At 45.3% G+C, this 22,434-nt stretch overlaps 1 protein-coding gene across 3 annotated transcripts in view; it reads left to right on the forward strand.

Moving 5' to 3' along the window:
* The window catches only part of PPP1R42 (protein phosphatase 1 regulatory subunit 42), a 107,783-nt gene that overhangs the window by 62,353 nt on the left and 22,996 nt on the right, over positions 1 to 22,434 (forward strand). For all 3 annotated transcript variants that reach the window (XM_033935138.1, XM_033935140.1, XM_033935139.1), the window contains exon 6: positions 9,825 to 9,942. In XM_033935138.1, the coding sequence (XP_033791029.1) occupies positions 9,825 to 9,942 (118 nt within the window). The remainder of the gene's footprint in view (positions 1 to 9,824; positions 9,943 to 22,434) is intronic.

Consider the following 22,434-nt stretch of genomic DNA (forward strand, 5'->3'; position numbering starts at 1 on the left):
AGGGAGAACAGAACGCAAAGACAATGCAAATGTTCGCAGAGCCTGGAATGGGCTCTGTGATCGACTCACATTGCCTTTCCAATCTACTGGTTGATCACGATTAACCTTTTGGGCACCCCTGGGCCACATGATCTCCTGAATAGCATATCAAATGGGAGCAATAGTTCTTGTAGCCACCTGTCTTCTTCTGTAGGGCTATTGCCTGCTTTGGTACAAACTGAAGAAAGCAGTAGAGACTGTGAAGAAGGAGGAGGAGTTGAACAGCTGTGATTGACATCTTCTGCACAGATAGATAACACTATGGTTCTGCATACAATCCCTATCTACTGGAAAAGATATTATCAAGGTAAGAACCTAATCTCTTTATTTACCACATTATATCAGCAGTGTGTCAACTGCCTCACTAGAGATGATTCCTCTTTTCACAGAACATGAAAACAATGCTTACATCACAGAAAAGATTCTTAGACTGAATATAAGACATTTGTACAGTACAAATTTTCAAAGTTAGCAATGCATGTGGATTCAACTAATTACATGGTGCAGTTTCAATGTAGATTTAAAGATTTAGCTTTCAATATAATCTTTGTCCAGGCTGTTTTTTTCTTATTTGCTCCATCTGCAAAAATTTAGGGTGATAAATTCATGTCTCTATAGCTAACTGTACATTAAACAGAAAAGATGATATCTCTGTTATTGTTTTGATTCAGATAACATAGCTGTCCTCAGTCTTTCATGTTTTCTAAGATTTTGATTTATTTGTCCTCTGCCCAGTATTGATTACTGGAAGAGCATGTCCAAAAAGATGAATTAATTCTTCTCACTATTTAGTGAGGGACAAAAAATATAAATTATAGATTTTCTCAAATAGATTTTGACAGGCAATCAAGCTGTTGATAAATTGCTGCCATAGACATAATTAGTACAGTTGAGGTAGACATTTCCAATAAATACTGGAAAGCAGTGGTCAACTACAGATTCATAAATGGTCATTTTTAATTTTGTACAGGGCTATTGTGAATGCAACAGATAACTCTTGTGGTACTGTATGTGGAATATAATTTGCTCTTTTGTTCTGTGCAACAGACCTCTAAGCGATAGAATGACAGGATCATTTATCAAACAAGAATGCCCCTAAAAAGTGTCTGATCCCTCTACTGCTGCTCTTTGAGGGATTGTAAAGTGAGAACACTTTATTACAGACAGGAAAGCAATGCATAACTAGAGTGTATCCAAAGAGGTAATCATATTTCAGCAGAGGATTCATGTATTCTTAGATAAACATAAACTGGATGAAGTGTGTTCTGGGTCATTTATCAAGTGAGTAATAGTTAACAAAAATCTACAGGACTAAAAGGTATATTAATCAAAGTTCTGCTATACCAAATTGGTGCTTCTTAATAATATACAATTTTCTTGCCCCTTTGATTAATTTCAGTCTTAATCCCACAATAATAAACTGCTTTTTAAAATGTGAAATCTAAATAGAATTATTTGAAAAATAAAAAACCTAGTTAAGGGGTGAAAGCCATTTTATTTCCCAGCAGTTGAAGTTGATTATTGAATTCATTCTACATAAGAATATAAGAAAAGTCATATTAAGTGAGACTAAATTTCATCAAGCCCAGCATTTTGCCTTTGATATTGCCCAGTCCATTTCTTGAGTAGCCAGCAGATTCCATAGCTCATTTCTGGGAATAAGTGATGGCTTTCCTATATCTACTTGGATAATATGTTTTAATAAACTTTTCCTCTAGGATTCCCTTTAGAGCTTGACAGAGCCCAAACCCCCTCCCCTTTTGTTAACATAAAACATTGCTACTTGGTTATCTATCTGAATGTGGAGTACCTTGCCTGTAATCCAAGGGCTAAATGTCTGAGAACATATTCAGTGGCCCTGAGTTCCAAGAAGTTGATATAGTGACTCTTTTTGCTAGGAGACCAAGTGCCTTTTGTCTGTAGATGCAGGAGGGTATAGAGGGGAAGTGGGAGGTTTGTGTGGTTGGCCTATCCTCTTATCCTCCTGGTCAGGGATCCTCCCCCCCATTACAGGTAAATAACCTCACTTTCTCCTTGTGCACCTCCTGAGAGAGATGGAGAGAGGACAGGGTTATCTTTTCATCATCTCTACTGATAGGATAAGGATGGATAGGCCGGAGGGAACATTGCCCTAATAGCATAGCCAGTATGATAAGTCATTCACATAAATCTGCCCACCTCTCTTCTATGATCTCCTGCACCTAAAGATGAAAGGCACCTGGTGAGGAGTCACCATATCAATTTTTTTTAATTCAAGCTATTGGAAGAAGCATCCTTTGTGAGTGTCAATTGGGAGTTGGGGCTGGTGGAACAGTGCGCCTTGAGAGAGATTGTCTTGAGTCATCTGATGTGATGAGGGCTGTGTATTTTGGTTCCATCATTTCTGTAGGGTGAATTTGTAGTTTGATTAATAGGATCCATATATGACAGCTTCTAGATGCCTTAAGATACATAGAAAGGTTTTGGCCATATCTCTTTTAGAGGATGAAGTGCAGTAGGCAAGAGGCTGTCATGTCTGCCCATTTAGATGTCCTCTCCAATGAATTCCAGTGACTGTGAGAACTGAAGGTATTGATGATTAAGCCAAGAGCCTGTAGTAGCTATCTGTAGTATAGGGACTTTAGTTTCTAGCCATGTAGACCCCACTATAAGCCAATCATCTAAGTAGGGGAAGATGCATATCCTTTTCTTGCAGATATGCACCACTGCCACTGCAATACACTTGGTGAAGACTTGGATGCCAAGGATAAACTGAATGGGAGAAGTCAATATTTGTATAGCCTGTCCCTGACAAATAAGCTTAGGTATTTCCTCTCTGCCTGGTGCAGGAGTGTTTCAAACCAGAATCACACCTGTGCAATATGCTCCCCTAGTGCTCCATCCCACCCACTGTGCCACAACCAAGCAAGGAGACAATGGATGGGGATTGATTTTTGCACCTTTGTCTCCCTTGCACCTTGTGTAGCCGCACCACTTACACAGCCTTCAGGGCAGCACTGGCCTGGTGGATTGGTATATGCATGCATGCATGCATCCTGGAAATCCAAGAAAGTAGGACGGGGAGAATGATCCCCTGGGAGTGCATCCAAAACTTCTGCTTACAGATGATTCAGTTGACTTTTCAAAGGTCTGTGATGGGGCGGAGATCCTCTGTTTTCTCAGGGAGTAGCATCTTTGGTTGATCTTTGTGAGAGAGATAGGATCTATCACTCTCAACTGTAGTAGAGAGTCAAGATCCACAAGAAGGACTGTAATTGGATGTTTAGATGTCTTGAGGAAAGGGAAATAGATGTTGAGGAGAGGTGAGAGGAATCTGATGAAGCAACCCAGATGGTAGAGAATAAATGTGATGGTACCCCCCACTTGCTTTTAAGTCATTGATACTGTGTAATCAGAAGGCAGGTGCATCCTTGCTGGATTAAGGGGTGGGTTGTGTTTGATGCCTCTGTTCTCTTAGGCATGATCTTTGTTGAAAAGTATGCTGATATAGTTGTTAAGTGAGGCATTATTACATCTGCCATCTGGGGCTGCTATAATAATATGATTGGTAGAATTGCATTTCCTGTGATCTCTAGGTGATGTTCTAGACCAGGGCTGCCCAAGTTCGGTCCTCGAGATCTACTGGCAGGCCAGGTTTTCAGGATATCCACAATGAATATGCATGAGAGAGAGATTTGCATACCAAGAAGGCAGTGCAGGCAAATCTCTCTCATGCATATTCATTATGGATTTCCTGAAAACCTGGCCTGCCAGTAGATCTTGAGGACCGGACTTGGGCAGCCCTGTTCTAGATTTTTAGAGGTGAGAGTTTGGAGAGTGTTGCCATGGTCTTTAATGACATTGATGATATCCTAAACCTTGTTGCCAAACAGGTTTTTACCAGTGAGGGAGTTTAAGAGATGGTTTTTGCTTAGTATAGAAAGTCTCTGTCCTAGTTCATAGGCCAGCATTTAAAGGGACTATTTTAAAATTGCTATAGTATCAGTATAAAGCACAGCTCTTAGGCACAGGCAGCCTCAGTTTAGACTGGTTTTTTTTAACTTAGTCATTTCAAAAGACAGCTTGCTTTTAGTTTGTATTGATAGACTATTTGTGAATATTTAGTTCAAAGTATTTACTAGAGAGAGTAACTTTTACAAAAAGATATAATTAGGATGGAGTCGGTCCAGAGATGACCTTTGTAAAAAAATATAAATAGGATAGAGTTGATCCAGAGGGCCACTAAAAAATTGGTTATTGGTCTTTGTTATAAAGGATATGGGGACAAACTTATAGAACTCAATATACAGTATATCTCTGGAAGAAAGGTGGGAAAGATGGGATATGATAGAGGCGTTTGTTTTAAATATCTCCTTGGCATCAGTGTACTGGGTGTATTAAAAGTTTCTGATCCCTTTGTTAACATTGATCACTACCCTCTGTCGCCTTCCACTCAACCAAATGTACTACAGTGAGGTTAGGAAATCACCCAGCGATGATAGAGAATCGCCCGGAGTGCTAATTTTAATATTAATGACTTTGTTGTACTACATTTGCATGGCAGAGTTGGAGGCAGCTAGGAAGCTCAGAAAAGACCATGGTGAGCTGTTCTGATAATTGGCCAGTAAAATACTGCCCTGCTAAACTGGCTGGAGTAGTTTTAGTGACTGCATTAAAGGCATGTTAGGTTTTGAGAATCTTCCCCTTAGTGAGTCCTACCTCTACCCATCTCGAAAATTTCTCATTCTCCATACCTGAACAGAACAGATTGTTACTACAAAGAGGTAATTGGTCTGTAATAAAGGCTGTATCTCCCAGCCTAGTGACTAAAATTGCCCATACATCTTTTAAAGGCCGAAAATCGTTAGGAAGTTTGAGGGCAGGAAATGCAAAAGCGAATGCAAGGTCTCCAAAGGGCCAGTCTCTAAGATTATATAACAAACAGGCCTAGTTGTACAACTAAAATTTGGGAAGTTCAGTTGCACTCACTACCCAATTACCTATCAGTAAAGAGACCTTTATTTTAGGTTTCTTATAGTTCCAACAAAATTTGGATATCATACTATAAGGTTCTTCACATCTTTGTGTAGTAATCACAGAGGGAGTACTTGTAACACGTAAAGCCATCTAGGAAATATGACCATAAGAGATAAAGGCAGATTCTTCCAGTCTTTCAGTTGAGAAAGTGTATGGTTCAGCAATTTGGTGATGTTCAGAGAATACAGGTATTCATTGAGAGTTGAATTCTCAAATATTTAAACGAGTGGCATGCCCGTTGCAGTGGAAAGGGACCTCTAGATTTGTATTACCTCCTCTGAGGATGGTAATGTTTCCAATTTATCCAAGTTCAACTTGAATCCAGCAAAATCTCCCATGTTCTTTAAACGTTTCTTATAAAGTTGCTAGGGGCTTCTCCAGTTCTGATAAATGGACCAAAATGTTGTCAGCAGATGATGCAATTTTAAAGACATGATCTTCGATCTTTTTACCCTTGATCTCAGGATTGGCAAGAATGTCTCAGACCAACAGGTCCAAAGTTAGCACAAACTGTCTAGTTCCCCTCTGTATCTTAAAACGGGTCTGTATGACTGTTGTTAATCAGTAGATATAGAAACAAAGTACAGGACTCTAATCCAGTTTTGATACCTACATGTAAAGCCATATGCCTCCAAAACTGCAAATAAAAAGACCCAATGAACTTAATCAAATGCTTTTTCAGTGTCAAAACTAACTAGTATCAAGGGTGTACCCCAGGGGTGTCCAACCTGCGGCCCCATGAAGTATTTTGTGCGGCCCCGGTTGAGGACAATGCAGTGTTTTCCTCTGCTGCCCCCGGGTGTTTACCGTCTTTCCGGCTCTCTCCTCTGTCTTGCTGCAGTGTTTGTGCGTTTGTGCGGCCCCCAGATAAATTTTTTTCAGCCAATATGGCCCAGGGAAGCCAAAAGGTTGGACACCCCTGGTGTACCCAATGGTGTAGTAAGGGGGGGTGAGGGGAACGGTCCGTCCTAGGTGCCATGTTGGTGGGGGCGCCAGCACTCCTCTTCATCCTCTCTGCTTCTTTCCATTCCTCCCCTCCACGTGTGCACCCCCATTCTCTTCCCCCATACCTCTAAACAAAACTAAATTAAAACAGATTTATAGACCGGGTCATCTTCATATAATAAAGCTCGACTCGGTTTACATCAATTAAAAAATATAAAAAAGATCATGAGTTTACAATTTAGAGAATAACCATGTTTTAAAGTTTTTATGAAAAAGTTGAAATGAACCTAATTCTCAAGTTGAAGTGGTTTGCATCAGTCAACGTGCTCTTCGCGATCCCGTCGGCTCTCCCACTGATGTCGCTTTCAGGTGCCGTGCATAGGAAGCGACGTTATAGGGAGAGCCAACGGGATTGCGAGAAGCACATTGTTGACCACCGCGAGCAACAACTTCAACTAGAGGTACAAGGGAAAGAGGGGCGTGTGCAACAGGAGGGATCGGGACGAAATGGGGGGGCAGAGATGAGGGCGGGAAAGGAGCACCACTGCCAAAATTTACAAAGACTAGGGGACACTCGATGAAGTTACAGGGAAATATTTTTAAAACCAATAGGAGGAAATATTTTATCACTCAGAGAATAGTTAAGCTCTGGAATGCATTGCCAGAGATTATGGTAAGAGCGGCTAGCGTTATTGGTTTTAAGAAAGGTTTGGACAATTTCCTGGAGGAAAAGTTCATAGTCTGTTATTGAGAAAGACATGGGGGAAGCCACTGCTTGCCCTGGATCAGTAGCATTGAATGTTGCTACTCTTTGGGTTTTGGCCAGGTACTAGGGACCAGGATTGGCCACCTTAAGAACGGGCTACTCTGCTTGATAGACCATTGGTCTGACCCATTAAGGCTGTTCTTATGTTCTTAGTTTTGCACCTAACCAATATGATAAGTCCATTTACAAGAAACTCTATACAACATTTCTAAATGCAGCCCATCTCCTAATTTTTATAGGAGGCGATTTCAGTATGGTTTGGGACCCACAAACGGACAGATCACATCCCTTGGTCATTTATAACATCTCACCCCAAGGGGGCTCCCAACTTTTTGCCAATTCCATGACTTGATTGAAGTTTGGTGGGTTTTATACCACAGAGCAAGATTTTACTCTGTTATCCCAGACACATTCAACACAATCTAGAAGAGATCACTTATTAACATCATCAGCTAATCTAGCAAACATTAGCTTGTCGGAAATTGGCCCTTATGCTATTTCAGATCATGTGATGGTAATCATGACTTGGCATCTTTGGGGAAAAATAAGAACATAAGAATAGCCTTTCTGGGTATGACCAATAGTTCATCTAGCCTATCAATAGTTCATCTAGCCCACCAATAGTTCATCTAGCCCTGTCTTCATGGAAGCCAATCCGAGCCACAAGTACCTGGCAAAGACCCAAATAGGAGCAGCATTGCATGTCATCGATCCAAGGCAAGCAGTGGCTTCTCCCATGTCTGTCTCAATAGCAGTTTATGGACTTTTCCTACAGGAACTTGTTCAAACCTTTTTTTTAAACCAGCAACATTAGCTGCTCTTACTACATCCTCTGGCAATGCATTCAAGAGCTTAACTATTCTCTGAGTGAAAAAATATTTCCTACAATTAATTTTAAAAGTACAATCAAACTTCGGTTTGTGAGTATTTTGCAAGATGAGCAAAACATTCCCGCAAATCGTGCCTCGCAAACTGAGCCTTGACTCGATTTGCGAGTGCCCCCCCCCCCCATGATCCGGCTTCCCCCCCCCCCGCGATCCGGCATCCCCCCGCTCACATTGGCTTTCCCATGATCCAGCATCCCCCGCTGAGCACCCAAACAGCATCCCTTACCCCAATTTGGCACCAGAACCAACGCACAGGACAAGCCGGTACCCGAAGATCCTCCCTCTTGGCTGAGAATCTCGGAGAGAGCGAGACCAGAAGGCCTTGAGCATGCGCAGATGCTCAAGGCCTAGCTCAGCCAAGAGGGAGGATCTTCAGGTACCGGCACCGGCATGTCCTGTGCGTTGATGCTGGTGCCGGTGCTAAATCGGGGTAAGGGATGCTGTTTGGGTGTTTGGCAGGAGTTGCCGGATCGTGGGGGGGTGGGGGGGATGCAAGCGGGGGGATGCTGGATCACAGGGGGATGCCAGATCTCGGGGGGGTGATGTCGGTTCTTGGGGGGGGGGTATGGAGCAGCGCCGGTGGCCTCGGGGCGGGGGGGGGGGGAAATGAATCAAGCGAGTTTCTATTCATTCCTATGGGGAAACTCGCTTTGATATACGAGCAATTTGGTTTACAAGCATACTTCTAGAACGAATTATGCTCGTAAACCAAGGTTCCACTGTATTACTCTGTAATGTCGAGTGTCCCCCAAGTCTTTGTAAATCTTGATGCAGTAACTAATCAATCCATTATACCCGTTCTACACCACTCAGGATTTTGTAGACTTCAATCATATCTCTCCTCAGCCATCTCTTTTCCAAGCTGAAGAGCCCTAACCTCTTTAGTCTTTCTTCATATGAGACGAGTTCCATCTTCTTTATCATCTTGGTCGTTCTTCTTTGAACCTTTTCTAGTACCACTATATTTTTTTGGAGATAAGGAGACTAGAACTGAATGCAAGGTGAGATCGCACCATTGAGTGATACTTAGGCATTATAACTTTCTTAGTCTTGTTTACCACCCCTTTTCTAATAATTCCTAGCATCTTGTCTGCTTTCTTGGCCGCTGCCGCACATTGGGCAGAAGGTTGTTCAGCATATTGTCCATGATAACACACAGATCTTCTTGATCGCTGACTCCCAAGGTGGACCCTAGTATCCGTAAACTATGATTTGGATTATTCTTCCTAATGTGTACCACTTTGCATTTGTCCAGCTGCTGGAAATTCCCTATCGTGTTATTTACACATACATATGTTCAGGAATATTTAGCTACTAAATGGAAAACTGGGAGCATTGTCCAGTAATGCAACATAGGGTTCATTTTTCAATGTTTAATATCAATTTATCCCTGTCAACTGTTGTTCTGCCTTTGAAATGCAGGCTCGAGCCTCTCCGAGATCTAAAGTAAGGGAAATAAGCTTGGCCACTATTATGATATCATCTGCATAACAGTAAATTTTCATCCCAAATTCTTGAATTAGCACTATCAGAGGGGCAATGAAAATATTAAACAAGATTGAAGAAGTGCTGATCCCTAAGGTACCCCACAGGATAAGCTGTAATTATTAGAAAAAGATTCTCTCAATACTAAAAAAGTTCAGTCCCAGAGAAACGTCTTAAACTAGTTTAGTACGGTAGACTAAATTCCTAGAAATGATAATCTATCCAGAAGAAGCTGATGATGTATCATATCGAAATGAACGCCAAATCGAATGAAATAGTTAATGCAATATAACCATTATATAGTGTTTTAAGGATTTCACTCAAAAAGTAGCTCATAATGGTCTCCATGCTATGGCCTGGTTTTCTGTTGGTCATGTTTCATTGTGGTGTGCTGTGAGGAGAGCAGAAAATTCCTTTCATGAGGCAAGATGAAAGAAACAATTTACTGGAGAGGAAATGGATTGGCAGGGGGGGGGGGCGTTTACAAGTACATGCTCAGAAGGGCCCCTTTCCAAGCCTTTCTGAGCTTTAGGGGAGCCGTTCCATCCATGATGCTATTGGATGACATCACCAGTGTGTAGCTACTTGTCTATAGAGAGCATACAAATAGTTTTACACATATTAATTATGTCTTCTTGGAATAGTATGGGATTGATTAAATTATTTTTATCTTTTCTTCATTTTAGGACCTGGAATTCATCTTGAGCAAATGGAATAAACTGTGGAAATTGGACCTTAGAGGAAATCCAGTTTGCCATTCAACCAAGTACCGAGATAGACTAATAATAATTTCAAAAACCTTAGGTAAAGTAGGTTTTATGTCTTCATAATCCTGTTTGAACAGCTCTCTTTCCAACTGCATGAGTCTTTGATATTCTAATAAATGCTAATCACAAAATTCTAGGTCCTTCAAGTTGAGCAAGAGTCCTTTACCTATTTTCCTGCCATCCGGGGTGCTGTTTTATTCTTATTAATTTAAATTATAGCAACCACAAACAGTCAGAAACTATACATTTCTTAAGCATGTGCACACAGAATATGGATCAAACTGGTGTTGAGAAAAATTTTTAAAAAAGAGTTCAGAAAAATAATAAAAGCCATATTGTCATGAGTTCAAATGGATGTTGCTATGTGATATAAGGTTCCATGCTAGGAGTCACTACCCAGGAAAAGAATCTAGGTGGCATCGTTGAGGATACGTTGAAACCCTTATCTCTTCATATATCTCACATCATACCTTTAGTGTATGCAGTGACGGATCTTCTTCCACTGCTATCCCCCTATCAGTCATGGTATCCCAGGGCTCTGTCCTGGGAATTCCTTTTTTCTCCATCTGTACTCTTTCCCTTGGTGCTCTGTTCTCTCATGGTTTTCAATATCACCTCAATGCTGACAACTCCCAGATTTACCTCTCTACATCAGAAATCTATACAGAAATCTAGGCTGAAGACTCAAAAATTATAAAATTGTCTGTATTGTGCAGCTTAAGCTTAGTAGGAGGAGCAACAGAAATCAGTAGGTACTTGTAATCTGGGTTGGCCACTGTTGGAAACAGGATTCTGAGCTTGATGGACCTGCGGGCTGATCCAGTATGGCAGCTCCTATGTTTTTATAGCTTTATATATTTGAGTCCTTTGTCCTTGAGTAGTGCTTTGAGTAGCTCTGATGTTATTTTTGCTCTACAGGGAAAAGGAACTTCCCATTGCCCCCTTCTATTGTTTCATCGCACCACTGACACCCCCCACATCTTACATGTTGACCCTGATCAATCTCATTAATATAATGAAATTTTTTAAAGTTCAATTTTTGACCAATCGTCCGTAAAGCCATTTCATCAGCCTACATTCTTTCTGAGAAATAGTCCCCTGTTCTGTCAAGGCGCATTCGACCAGGAGTGTAGCTTCTTTGTGGGCCAAAGCTAGACCTGTCTCCCATGAGGAGATTTGCAGAGCGGCAATGTGGTCTTCTTTTCACATGTTTGCCAAGTTTTACAGAGTGGATGTGGTGGCAAGACAAGACTCTGATTTTGGGTCTTCGGTCTTAAGGGTCGGTGCAGCAAGCCCACCCTAGCTTTCTGGGGACTGCTTTTGTATGTCCCATCTGTCTAGAATGTCTCACCTATTGCACTGGAAAAGCACAGTTACTTACCGTAACAGGTGTTATCCAGGGACAGACAGTATGTATATTCTCACATGTGGGTGACGTCATCTACGGAGCCCCGATGTGGACAGCTTTTTCAAGCAAACTTGATTGAAGATTTTAAGTTTGCTCTGCTGCTCCACGCATGCGTGCCTTCCTGCTCCACTAGAGGGCGCATCTCCCCCTCGTGGTCTCCAGTTCACTTAACCAGCAAAGAAGCCAACCTCGGGGAGGCGGGCGGGTTGTGAGAATATATGCCTGCTGTCCCTGGATAACACCTGTTACGGTAAGTAACTGTGCTTTATCCCAGGACAAGCAGGCATGAAATTCTCACATGTGGGTGACCTCCAAGCTAACTGAAAAAGGGATGGAGGGAAGTTGGCAATTTAAGCAAATAGATTACGCAATACCGATTGGCCAAAACGGCCATCGCTCCTGGACAATATATCCAGGCAGTAGTGGGAGGTGAAAGTATGAACTGAAGACCACGTGGCAGCCTTGCAGATTTCCTCAATGGGTGTGGACCGGAGGAAAGCTACGGAGGCTGCTATCGCTCGGACTTTATGTCCCTTTACTCGACCATGCAGCGCGAGACCAGCCTGAGCGTAGCAAAAAGAAATACAAGCAGCCAACCAGTTGGACAAGGTGCGCTTGGAAACTGGGTGACCCAGCCGATTAGGGTCGAAGGACAAAAACAATTGTGGGACTGTCCGATGAGACTGAGTGTGTTGGAGGTAAAAGGCCAATGCTCTCTTACAGTCAAGCGTGTGTAGCGCCGTCTCTCCGGGGTGAGAGTGGGGCTTGGGGAAAAATACTGGCAAGACGATGGACTGGTTGAGATGGAAATCAGACACCACTTTAGGTAAGAACTTGGGATTAGTGCGGAGGACCACCTTGTCATGATGGAATACAGTGAAAGGTGGGTCCGCCACCAGAGCCTGTAACTCGCTAACCCGTCGAGCGGAAGTGAGTGCGAGCAGGAAGATCACCTTCCAAGTGAGGAATTTCAGATGGCATTTGTCTAACGGCTCGAATGGGGGTTTCATGAGTTGAGCCAGCACCACATTAAGATCCCAAACCACCGGGGGAGGTTTGAGAGGAGGGTGGACATTCAAAAGACCTTTCATGAAACGAGAAACTAAGGGATGGAGTGAAAGGGCTTTTCCTTCCAGGGGTTGATGGAAGGCAGCAATCGCACTAAGATGTACCCGAATGAAGTTGGTCTTCAGGCCGGAGTGAGAAAGATGGAGCAAATACTCCAGGACCAGGGGGACCGGGACCGACACCGGGTCCTGGTCGTGCGAGGAGCACCAGGACGAGAATCTGGTCCACTTTTGGGAATAGCAGGTTCTGGTCGAGGCCTTCCTCGAGGCTTCCAGTATTTCCTTGACTGATTGCGACACAGGGAGAGAAGTCAGGGGGAGAGAAACCAAGCATTCAGATGAAGAGACTGAAGATTTGGATGCAACAGCGAACCCTGGCTCTGCGATAGCAGAGAGGGAAACAGAGGCAGAGGCAGTGGATCTCTGGTACTGAGTTGAAGTAGAAGGGAAAACCAAGGCTGGCGTGGCCACCGAGGAGCAATCAAGATCATAGTGGCTCGCAATGGTTTGAGATGGACCAGCGTCCACAGAATCAGAGGAAAAGGCGGAAACGCGTATAGAAACCTTCCCTCCCAATCTAGGAGGAAGGCGTCGGCCTCGAGGCGGTCCGGGGAGTACATCCGGGAGCAGAATTGAGGGAGTTTGTGGTTGAGGGGGTAGGTGAACAGATCTATCTGAGGAGTCCCCCACTTCTCGAACACCTGTCGTAAGGTTTGAGCGTGCAGCGACCACTCGTGTGGCTGGAGGAGGCGGCTGAGTCTGTCTGCCAGACAGTTCCGCTCTCCTTGTATGTACACCACTCTAAGGAAGATGTTGTTGGAGATTTCCCACTTCCAGAGGCGCAGGGCTTCTTGACAGAGGGCCCGAGACCCCGTCCCCCCTTGCTTGTTTACATAGTACATTGCTACCTGGTTGTCGGTTCGGACGACAACCACTCGGTCGTGGAGCAGATGTTGAAAGGCTACAGCGGCGAGATAGATGGCCCGAAGCTCCAGCACGTTGATAATAATAATAATAATAATTTTATTCTTATATACCACCATGCCCATCGAGTTCTAGGCGGTTCACAACAATTACATTAGGATCCGCATTGACCTGCCGATTTACAAACAATGTATTGGATTTACAACATCTTCAGCCGAACAAGACTGAAGAAGCGGAAGTGGGAAGGAGAGAAGGAGGAAAGCGGTCAATAGAGGGGGGGGGCAGGGCTGGGCGGGCCGATTTACCACAGTTGATGTGGCAGCGGCGGTCCTCTGTTGACCACATCCCCTGAGTGCGTAGGCCATCCAGGTGAGCTCCCCAAGCGTACTCCGACGAATCCGTGGTGAGTACCTTGCTGTGTGGAGGGGCGAGAAAAAGTAAACCTTTGGACAGATTTGAAGAGTCGGCCCACCAGAGGAGCGATCATTGCAATGAAGGAGTCACTGTCACGGGACGGTCGATTGGGACCCGGTCCTGACGCCATTGGGAGACCAGGGTCCATTGAGGAATCCTCAGGTGGAGGCGGGCGAAGGGTATGACGTGGACGGTAGAGGCCATGTGGCCCAGAAGAGTCATCATCTGCCGAGCTGATACCGAGATCAGCAGCGAAATCCTTCGACTCAGACTTACTAACGCCTCTTGACGTGGAGGGGGAAGGAAGGAGCGGAGTCGAACCGTATCCAGCAAGGCCCCGATGAACTGTAAGGACTGAGAGGGGCGCAGCTGGGATTTTAGGAAGAGTACCTCGAACCCCAGACCTTGAAGGTAGATAATAGTCTGTTGGGTCGCTGAGATAACCCCCTCCCTGGACGGGGCTTTGATCAGCCTGTCGTCCAGGTAGGGGAATACCTGGAGGCCCTGTGAGCGTAAGGCAGCTGCGACCACCACGAGGCACTTTGTGAAGACTCGGGGTGACGACGCCAGGCCAAAGGGGAGGACTCGGTATTGTAGGTGCAGGTCCCCCACCTGAAAGCGCAGGTACTTGCGGTGAGTGGGGTGCACTGGAACATGTGTGTAGGCTTCCTTCAGATCGAGGGAGCAGATCAAATCGCCCTCGTCGATGAGAGGGTAGAGAATCGGTAGGGAAAGCATCCGGAACTTTTCCCTCACCAGAAATTTGTTGAGTCGCCTTAAGTCTAGGTCTCCCGTCTTCTTCAGTACCAAGAAGTAACGGGAGTAGAACCCTTTCCCCCGTTGGTCGGGGGAACCACCTCCACTGCCCGTAGGCGAAGCAGTTCTCGAGCTTCTGAGAGAAGGAGGGGTAACTGAGTTTGGTTGGGAGGGCACACCCTTGGAGGATTGTCTGGAGGGTTTTCCCGAAAGTTGAGAGAGTATCCTGATGAGATCACGCCAAGGACCCATGCGTCCGACGTGACTTGTTCCCAGCGCGGGTAGAAGGCTCTGAGGCATCCCCCGATGGGAAGGAGGCCTGGGGCTGTGGCGGAGGGGGCCAGCCCCCATCCGCTTATCCCGTCAAAAGGACGGGGATGGTTTGGCGGTCGCAGGCGGCTGGGACTTGGGCGGAACCCGATGGTGAGCTTGCGGGCATCGGGGTGGAGGCCGTGAGAAGGCAGGGGTAGATTTTTGAGGGTAGCGGCGTGGAGGGGCTCTGAACGGCCTGGACGCTGGCGGTTTCGGCTTTTGCCGAACGAGGGGGGCAAACGAGCGTTCGTGTTCCGAAAGGCGTTTCGTAGCTGCCTCGATAGTGTCATCAAAAAGTTCTTTGCCCACGCAGGGGAGGTTAGCTAACCGGTCCTGTAAGTTAGGGTCCATGTCGACGAGGCGTAACCAGGCTAGGCGGCGCATGGCGATAGCGAAGGCTGCCACTCTGGATGAAAGTTCGAAGCCATCATAGGCCGCGTGAAATAAATGGAGGCGTAGGTTGGAGAAAACCTCCAGGAGCAGGTTAAAGGATCCTTGGCGTGAGGCCGGCAGGTCGGTCGCAAAGGCTCCCAACAGTCCAATGAGATGTTTCAAGTAGGACGTGAAGGTGAAAGTGTAACTTTGTACCCTAGAGGCCATCATAGAGTTCTGGTACAGTCTTCTGCCGAACTTGTCAAGGGTCCGACCCTCTCGACCTGGGGGGACCGCCGCGGAGACCCGGGAGGGGTGAGCCTTTTTTAGGGAAGATTCTACCAACAGCGACTGGTGGGAGAGCTGTGGTTGCTCAAACCCGGGGTATGGTACTGTACGGTACTTGGACTCCATTTTGGAGGGGACAGCTGTTACCATATAGGGGGTCTCCAGATTCCTGAAGAAAGCCTGTTGGAGTACCGGATTGGGCGGTAAGCGAAGGGACTCTCTGGGCGGTGACGGCAAATCCAGCTCCGCCAGGTACTCTTTAGAGTATCTTGAGTCGGACTGGAGGTCTAAGTCCAGAGCGTGGCTCATGTCCTGGACAAAGCGAGTGAAGGAGCGGCGGGACGTTCCCGGGGCCCCGTGTGGGGACGGTGAACGAGACCTCCGTCGAGCGGAGAAGGACGGGGAGGCTTCCCTCGAGTATCGAGGTTCATGTTCCGACCCGCGCTCCGAGACCGGGTAAACACTGTGGCAGTGTTCCGGGGTCGAGGACCTACGTCGTCTCGAGGAGCCCCTCAGAGACGATGCCAGGGTATGGGGTACGGATCGATGTCGAATCGGTGACCTCGACCCGGACTCCCTCGGCGAAAGCCTGGGACCTCGGCTTGGAGCTCCGGTCCGAGGGGGAGTTAGGAGGATGTGAGGGTTGGAGAGTGATAACTCAGTCACCTTCAGCGGTCCTGTACGGGGCGTCGGTGAACGGCCTCGTAGTGTGGGCGAACTCCGGGCCTTCTTAGAGGTACGGCGGTTTGAGGTTTCGGTCGTTTTAGCGTGACGCTTTGCCCCGCGGCGGTCCGTGGAGGGAGAGCGTCTCAGGCGCCTCGGAGAGGAATCCGAGGAGGATGGAATGCGGCAAAGCTGGCGCACTTTGCCTCGAGGGGGCTCGACGCGAGGCTCAGGCTGGTCCGGCGCACGTGAGGTCGAGGTCGGGGCCGGTTGTAGATGAGCCAGCGCAGCGGACAGCTCCGACGAGATCATCGCCCGGAGCAGGTCCTGGAAAACGGGCACGGACAGCATCGAGGGCATGTCCGATGCCTCGGTGCACTCCACCGGGGGCGACCTCGTATCAGAGTATTCCCGTGTGGTGGAGGCACGGCCCGAAGGCTTGGAAGGCTTTGCCGGGGCTGAAAGCATGGGGCTTCCACCAAGCGTCGCCGGTGTCCCCGAGGCTGGCTTCTTCGCTGGTGCGGAACCTGAAGAAGGAAGAGGAGACTTACCCGGAGCCGAGGCTTTTTGCTGTCCCGAGGTCTTCGGGGTCGAGTCTCGAGGTGGTGCCGAGGTATTCGGGGCTGAGGTCAAGGCCGGGGCCAAGGCCGGGGCCGACCTCGAGGCCGAGGTAGTGGGTTGGTCGGCGGCGAAAAGGTCCGCCATGCGGGCTTTTCTTCGACGGAGGGCCCGGTTCTGAAAAGTAGCGCACTGGAGGCAGGAGTCAGTTGGATGGGCGGCCCCCAGGCAGAGGATGCACCGGCGATGCGGGTCTGTGATGGAAAGAAGCCGCTCGCACCGAGTGCACTTTTTAAAGCCGGTCAAAGGCCGGGACATAGAAAACAAAACTGGCCGCGGCCCAAGTAGCCACGCGGCCGCGGCGACCCGGAAGCCTCCGGGTCGGTCAAAATGAAGCAGGAACAGATGAATAAAAATCAGAAAAAATGCGCACAGCGACTAAATCAATAAAACAAGAAAAATTTGCGGTGCTAGAAGGCAGTTGGGGCAGAGCCTAAAAATACACGACTTCTAGGCTCAGCGGAAAAATTTGAACTGGAGACCACGAGGGGGAGATGCGCCCTCTAATGGAGCAGGAAGGCACGCATGCGTGGAGCAGCAGAGCAAACTTAAAATCTTCAATCAAGTTTGCTTGAAAAAGCTGTCCGCATCGGGGCTCCGTAGATGACGTCACCCACATGTGAGAATATCATGCCTGCTTGTCCTGGGATAAAAGAGATTATGTACTTGCCCTATTAAATTATTTTCCAGTAGATAGGTGAGACTTTCTAGACTCCTGCCCTGTCCTTCCTGCACCTGCCTACTGTTTCAGTCTGTTTATGCTTTTCCAGGCTGAATCTTGGATGCCTGTCAGCCCTTGGGGGCTGGGAAGAATTTGTATATATGTTCTATATAGGAGTAGTTTCTGAGCTCCTTTGAAACCTTTTTGGAAGTTAACATTACTTTTTGATTTAATTCTTGAGCAGAACAATTTGGCTTTTTAAGCCTGTTACTACAGGCGCCTCTACTTCACGTGTATTGGGTGGCCCTCAGTGCTTGTGGAGCTAAAGAGCCCAGTGAAGTACAGTAGAGGCAAGAGGAAAAATCTGGAGTAGCATCTATAGGGATATTACCCATCTGTCTAAAATGTCTCACCTATCTACTGGAAAAGAGATTACTCTTTTTCATGCTGGGTCCACAAAAAAGGACAGTCGATCCACAAAATCCAATGCAAAGAACAAGCAGCAGCCCAATAATGGTCAATGAGGTTAACTTCTAATGGTTTGTTGTTTTTTGTTTACGCTGTATAACCACAGCACATGGATATCCAGAAGAGGCTATAAGTCAGCAAATTTTGTTCTAAAATACTAGCACCAGCAGAAATTTACTAACCTGGATGTCCTTTATTTAGCTTCCATAGGAAACAGATTAACTTCCTTCAAGATTAAGGGGTCCTTTTACTAAGGTGTGTTAGCCGTTTTAGCGTGCGCTAAATATTAGTGCGTTCTAAATGTTAACGTGTCCATAGACTTATAATGGGTGCGTTAGTGTTTAACGCACACGTTTATTTAGCGTGCGCTAAAATGGCTAACACACCTTAGTAAAATGACCTATAAATTTTATAGTTATGCAAATGACATAAATATTGTCCCAATTTCATCTCTATCATCGGAAATTCTAGAGAAGGCAACAATGATAATTCGGGCAGTAGAATCTTGGTCGAGTGAATTTAAATTGAAACTAAATTACTTACATGAAGAATCAATTCTTAATAATTTTATAAAAAGCTAGCCGCGCATGCGTACTCATACTGCGTGCTTCCAAGATCTCTGATCTGTGAGATGTAGTTCCGTGGCCACAGGAGTGCGCATGCGCGGGTCCCCAGCACTTACCTAGAAAGGAATGGCTGCCAGCGTTGGACTCCCTCATGAGCCGCACCAGCGGTGTCGGCTCCTCTCATGAGCCACACCAGTGTTGGAGAAGGCTTCCGACGCTGGTGGGGATCGTGAGGAGCCGCAGCGATAATTGCCTGGATTAGGCCAGACCGCGGGCCGGGCAGGGATGCGCCAAAGAGACTCCAGCCGCGAGCCATGCGAGGGAGGGAAACAGACTGAAAAAAAAAAAGGTAAGAAGCTTGGCTTGCCTGCGGGAAACTCGATAAGGGAAGGGGGACCCTTTGAGCAGGCTAGACCGCGGGAGGGAAGGGGGAGGGACCAAAAGGAACAGGCCATATCTGGTAAGAGTAGGGAAGGGGGGTGGGTGAAAATGCTGCTACTGCTGCACAGGGACCTGGAGGGGAAGGGAGAGGGTCAGAAAGACAGAGAAATGGGGCCAGGGAGAGAGACAGTGGGAGGGAGAGAGACACAAAGTCAGACAGACATATATTCTAGCACCCGTTAATATAACGGGCTTAATGACTAGTTCTTAATAATTTTAAGATGAAGCTAAAGACATTTCTCTTTCTTGATGCCTTCGAGACCTAACTGTCCTTTTAAGGGCAATTGAGTTCGACTTTATTTATAGCTGCCCCTCCTATTGTTTTTCTCTCTAATTAGTCTCTTTTACTTTGACTATTGTAGTTCCTGCCCTTTTAGCTTTTGTTCCCGTTTGTCTTTGTTTTAAAAATCTCCAAAAGTTATTGTTATTGTTAGGTAACGCTCTATCATCTTAAATTTGTATTTTAGCTAAAGTATGTATTTTGGTTTTATGATTTTGTATACCGCCTAGAAGGTTGATTGGGCAGTATAAGAAATTTTAAATAAACTTGAAACTTAAAAGGGTTGTATTTTTTCTGGCATCACCACTAGATAAAATAAAAGAGGACACATTGAGTTTGAATGGGTCTACTTACCCCATTTCTCCTGTTATTAAAATCTTGGGGTCTGTTTAGACTGGGATTTTTCTTTAGATGCTCAGATCAATGCTGTGGTTAAAAGTTATTTTATGCTGTGGAAACTTTGCACTATTAGGTCTTATTTTGATTTCTCTGCTTTTAAAATTCTCGTACAGTTTTTTATTTTGGGTATTCTAGATTATTGTAATATCATCTACCTAGCTTCAGCAAAGAAGAATATAAATAGATAGCAACTCATTCAGAATATGGCAGTCCGACTGATCTTCAATCTGAGAAAAACTGACCATAGTACAAAATACTATCAGATTTTGTACTGGCTTCCAGTTAAGAACATAAGAAGTGCCTCTGCTGGGTCAGACCAGAGGTCCATATGCCCAGCAGTCCGCTCACGCGGGGGCCCACCAGGTCCAGGACCTGTATAGTAACCCTCTATCTATACCCTTCTACCCCCTTTTCCTTCAGAAAATTGTCCAAACCTTTCTTGAACTCCAATACTGTACCTTCTCCTATCACACCCTCTGGAAGTGCATTCCAGGTATCCACGACCCGTTGGGTGAAGAAGAACTTCCTAGCATTGGTTCTGAATCTGTCCCCTCTTAATTTTTCCGAATGGCCTCTCGTTCTTGTAGTTTTCGAATGTTTGAAGAATCTGTCCCTCTCCACTTTCTCTTCAAGATCTTGTAAGTCTCTATCATGTACCCTCTAAGTCTCCTCTTCTCCAGGGAAAAGAGCCCAGTTTCTCCAATCTTTCGGCGTATGAAAGGTTTTCCAAACCTTTTATCAAATGTGCCACTCTCTTCTGAACCCTCTCGAGTATCGCCATATCCTTCTTTAGGTATGGCGACCAATATTGGACGCAGTACTCCAGATGCGTCCCGATACAACGGCAGGATAACTTCTTTTGTTCTGGTTGTAATACGCTTCTTGATTATGCCTAGCATTCTATTCGCTTTCTTAGTGGCCGCTGCACACTGCGCCGATGGCTTCATTGTCTTGTCGACTATTACCCCCAAGTCCCTTTCTTGGGTACTCTCACTCAATAACAACCCTCCCATCGTGTACTGTATCTCGGGTTTCTGTTTCCTACGTGCAAGACTTTACATTTCTCTACACTGAATTTCATCTGCCATCTCATCGCCCGCTCCCCTAGTTTGTTCAGGTCCCTTTGTAAACCTTTGCAGGCCTCTATAGTCCTAGCCCCACTAAATAGTTTAGTGTCGTCTTTATTACTTCGCACTTCATCCCTGTTTCTAGATCATTTATGAATTGTGGCCAGGATCCTCTTTAAGATGGGATGCATATGCTAAAAGATATTGTACAGGCTAATACCATCCTATCTTGTGGATCATTTCAACTTTTCTGATTGAAAACCAACTTTGCGTAAACTTCATCCATTTTCTTTTCCAACAGTAAAGGGTTGCATTTATAAGTGGTTTTTTTTAATAGAACATTAGCCTATCAAGCCACTCTCTGGGGCAAGAATTTTGGCAGTTTAATAGAAACATAGAAACATGATGGCAGATAAATGCTTATATAGCCCAACTAGTCTGCCCATCCACAGTAACCATTATCTCTTTCTCTCTCCGATAGATCCCACATGCCTATCCCAGGTCCTCTTGAATTCAGACAGTCTGTATCCACCACCTCTTCTGTGAGACTGTTCCATGCATCCACCACCATTTCTGTAAAAAAATATTTCCTCAGATTACTCTGGAGACTATCACCTCTTAACTTCATCCTATGCCCTCTCATTTTAGTTTCCTTTCAAATGAAAGAGACTCGACTCATTCACATTAAATTACATAGGTATTTAAACGTGTCTACCATATCTCCCCTCTCCCTCCTTTCCTCCAAAGTATACAGATTGAGATTTTTAAGTCTGTCCCCATACGCCTTATCACGAAGACCACATACCATTTTAGTAGCCTTCCTCTGGACTGACTCCATCCTTTTTATATCTTTTTGAAGATGCGGCCTCCAAAATTGTACACAATATTCTAAATGAGGTCTTACCAGAGTCTTATACAGAGGCATCAATACCTCCTTTTTCCTACTGGCCATACCTCTCCCTATGCAACCTAGCATCCTTCTAGCTTTCGCTGTCTCCTATTCAACCTGTTTGGCCACCTTAAGATCATCACATACAATCACACCCAAGTCCCATTCTTCCATTGTGCACATAAGTTCTTCACCCCCTAAACTATACCGTTCCCTCAGGTTTTTGTAGCCCAAATGCATGACCTTGCATTTCTTAGCATTAAATTTTAACTGCCAAATTTCAGACCCATTCTTCATGCTTCGCCAGGTCTTTCTTCATGTTATTCACACCATCTGGCATTTCTACTCTATTGCAGATTTTTGTATCATCCACAAAGAGGCAAATCTTACCCGACAACCCTTCAGCAATATAATTTATAAAAATGTTAAATGTTAAAACAGAACAGGCCCAAGAACAGAACCTTGAGGCACACCACTGGTAACATCCCTTTCCTCAGAACAATCTCCATTGATCACTATCCTCTGTCGCCTTCTACTCAACCAGCCTGTCACTTTGGGACCCATCCCAAGGGCACTCAGTTTATTTATTAGACGTCTGTGTGGAATACTGTCAAAGGCTTTGCTAAAATCTAAATACACCACATCTAGCCCATGTCCTCTATCCAATTGCTCGTACTTAACCTTTAAAAGGATGCTAAAAATTAACTTATTTCCTAAATTTTATAGATAAATATTTTGCAGTTTAAATTTGTAATTCTCTGTGCATGTACAGTATTAGCTTTTGTTAACCTAATAGAACTAAGAGGTTTTGTGGTGTATAAATGGCTTGTTATGTTATATGAGTTGGATGTCCTTTTTAAATTTCTTTTACTAGATGGTAAAATCAATTACTCAAGTGAAATTTAATATAAATTATATACATAAGACTAACCAAGA

Source organism: Geotrypetes seraphini, chromosome 2, assembly GCF_902459505.1.
Source record: "Geotrypetes seraphini chromosome 2, aGeoSer1.1, whole genome shotgun sequence".
NCBI lineage: Eukaryota > Metazoa > Chordata > Amphibia > Gymnophiona > Dermophiidae > Geotrypetes > Geotrypetes seraphini.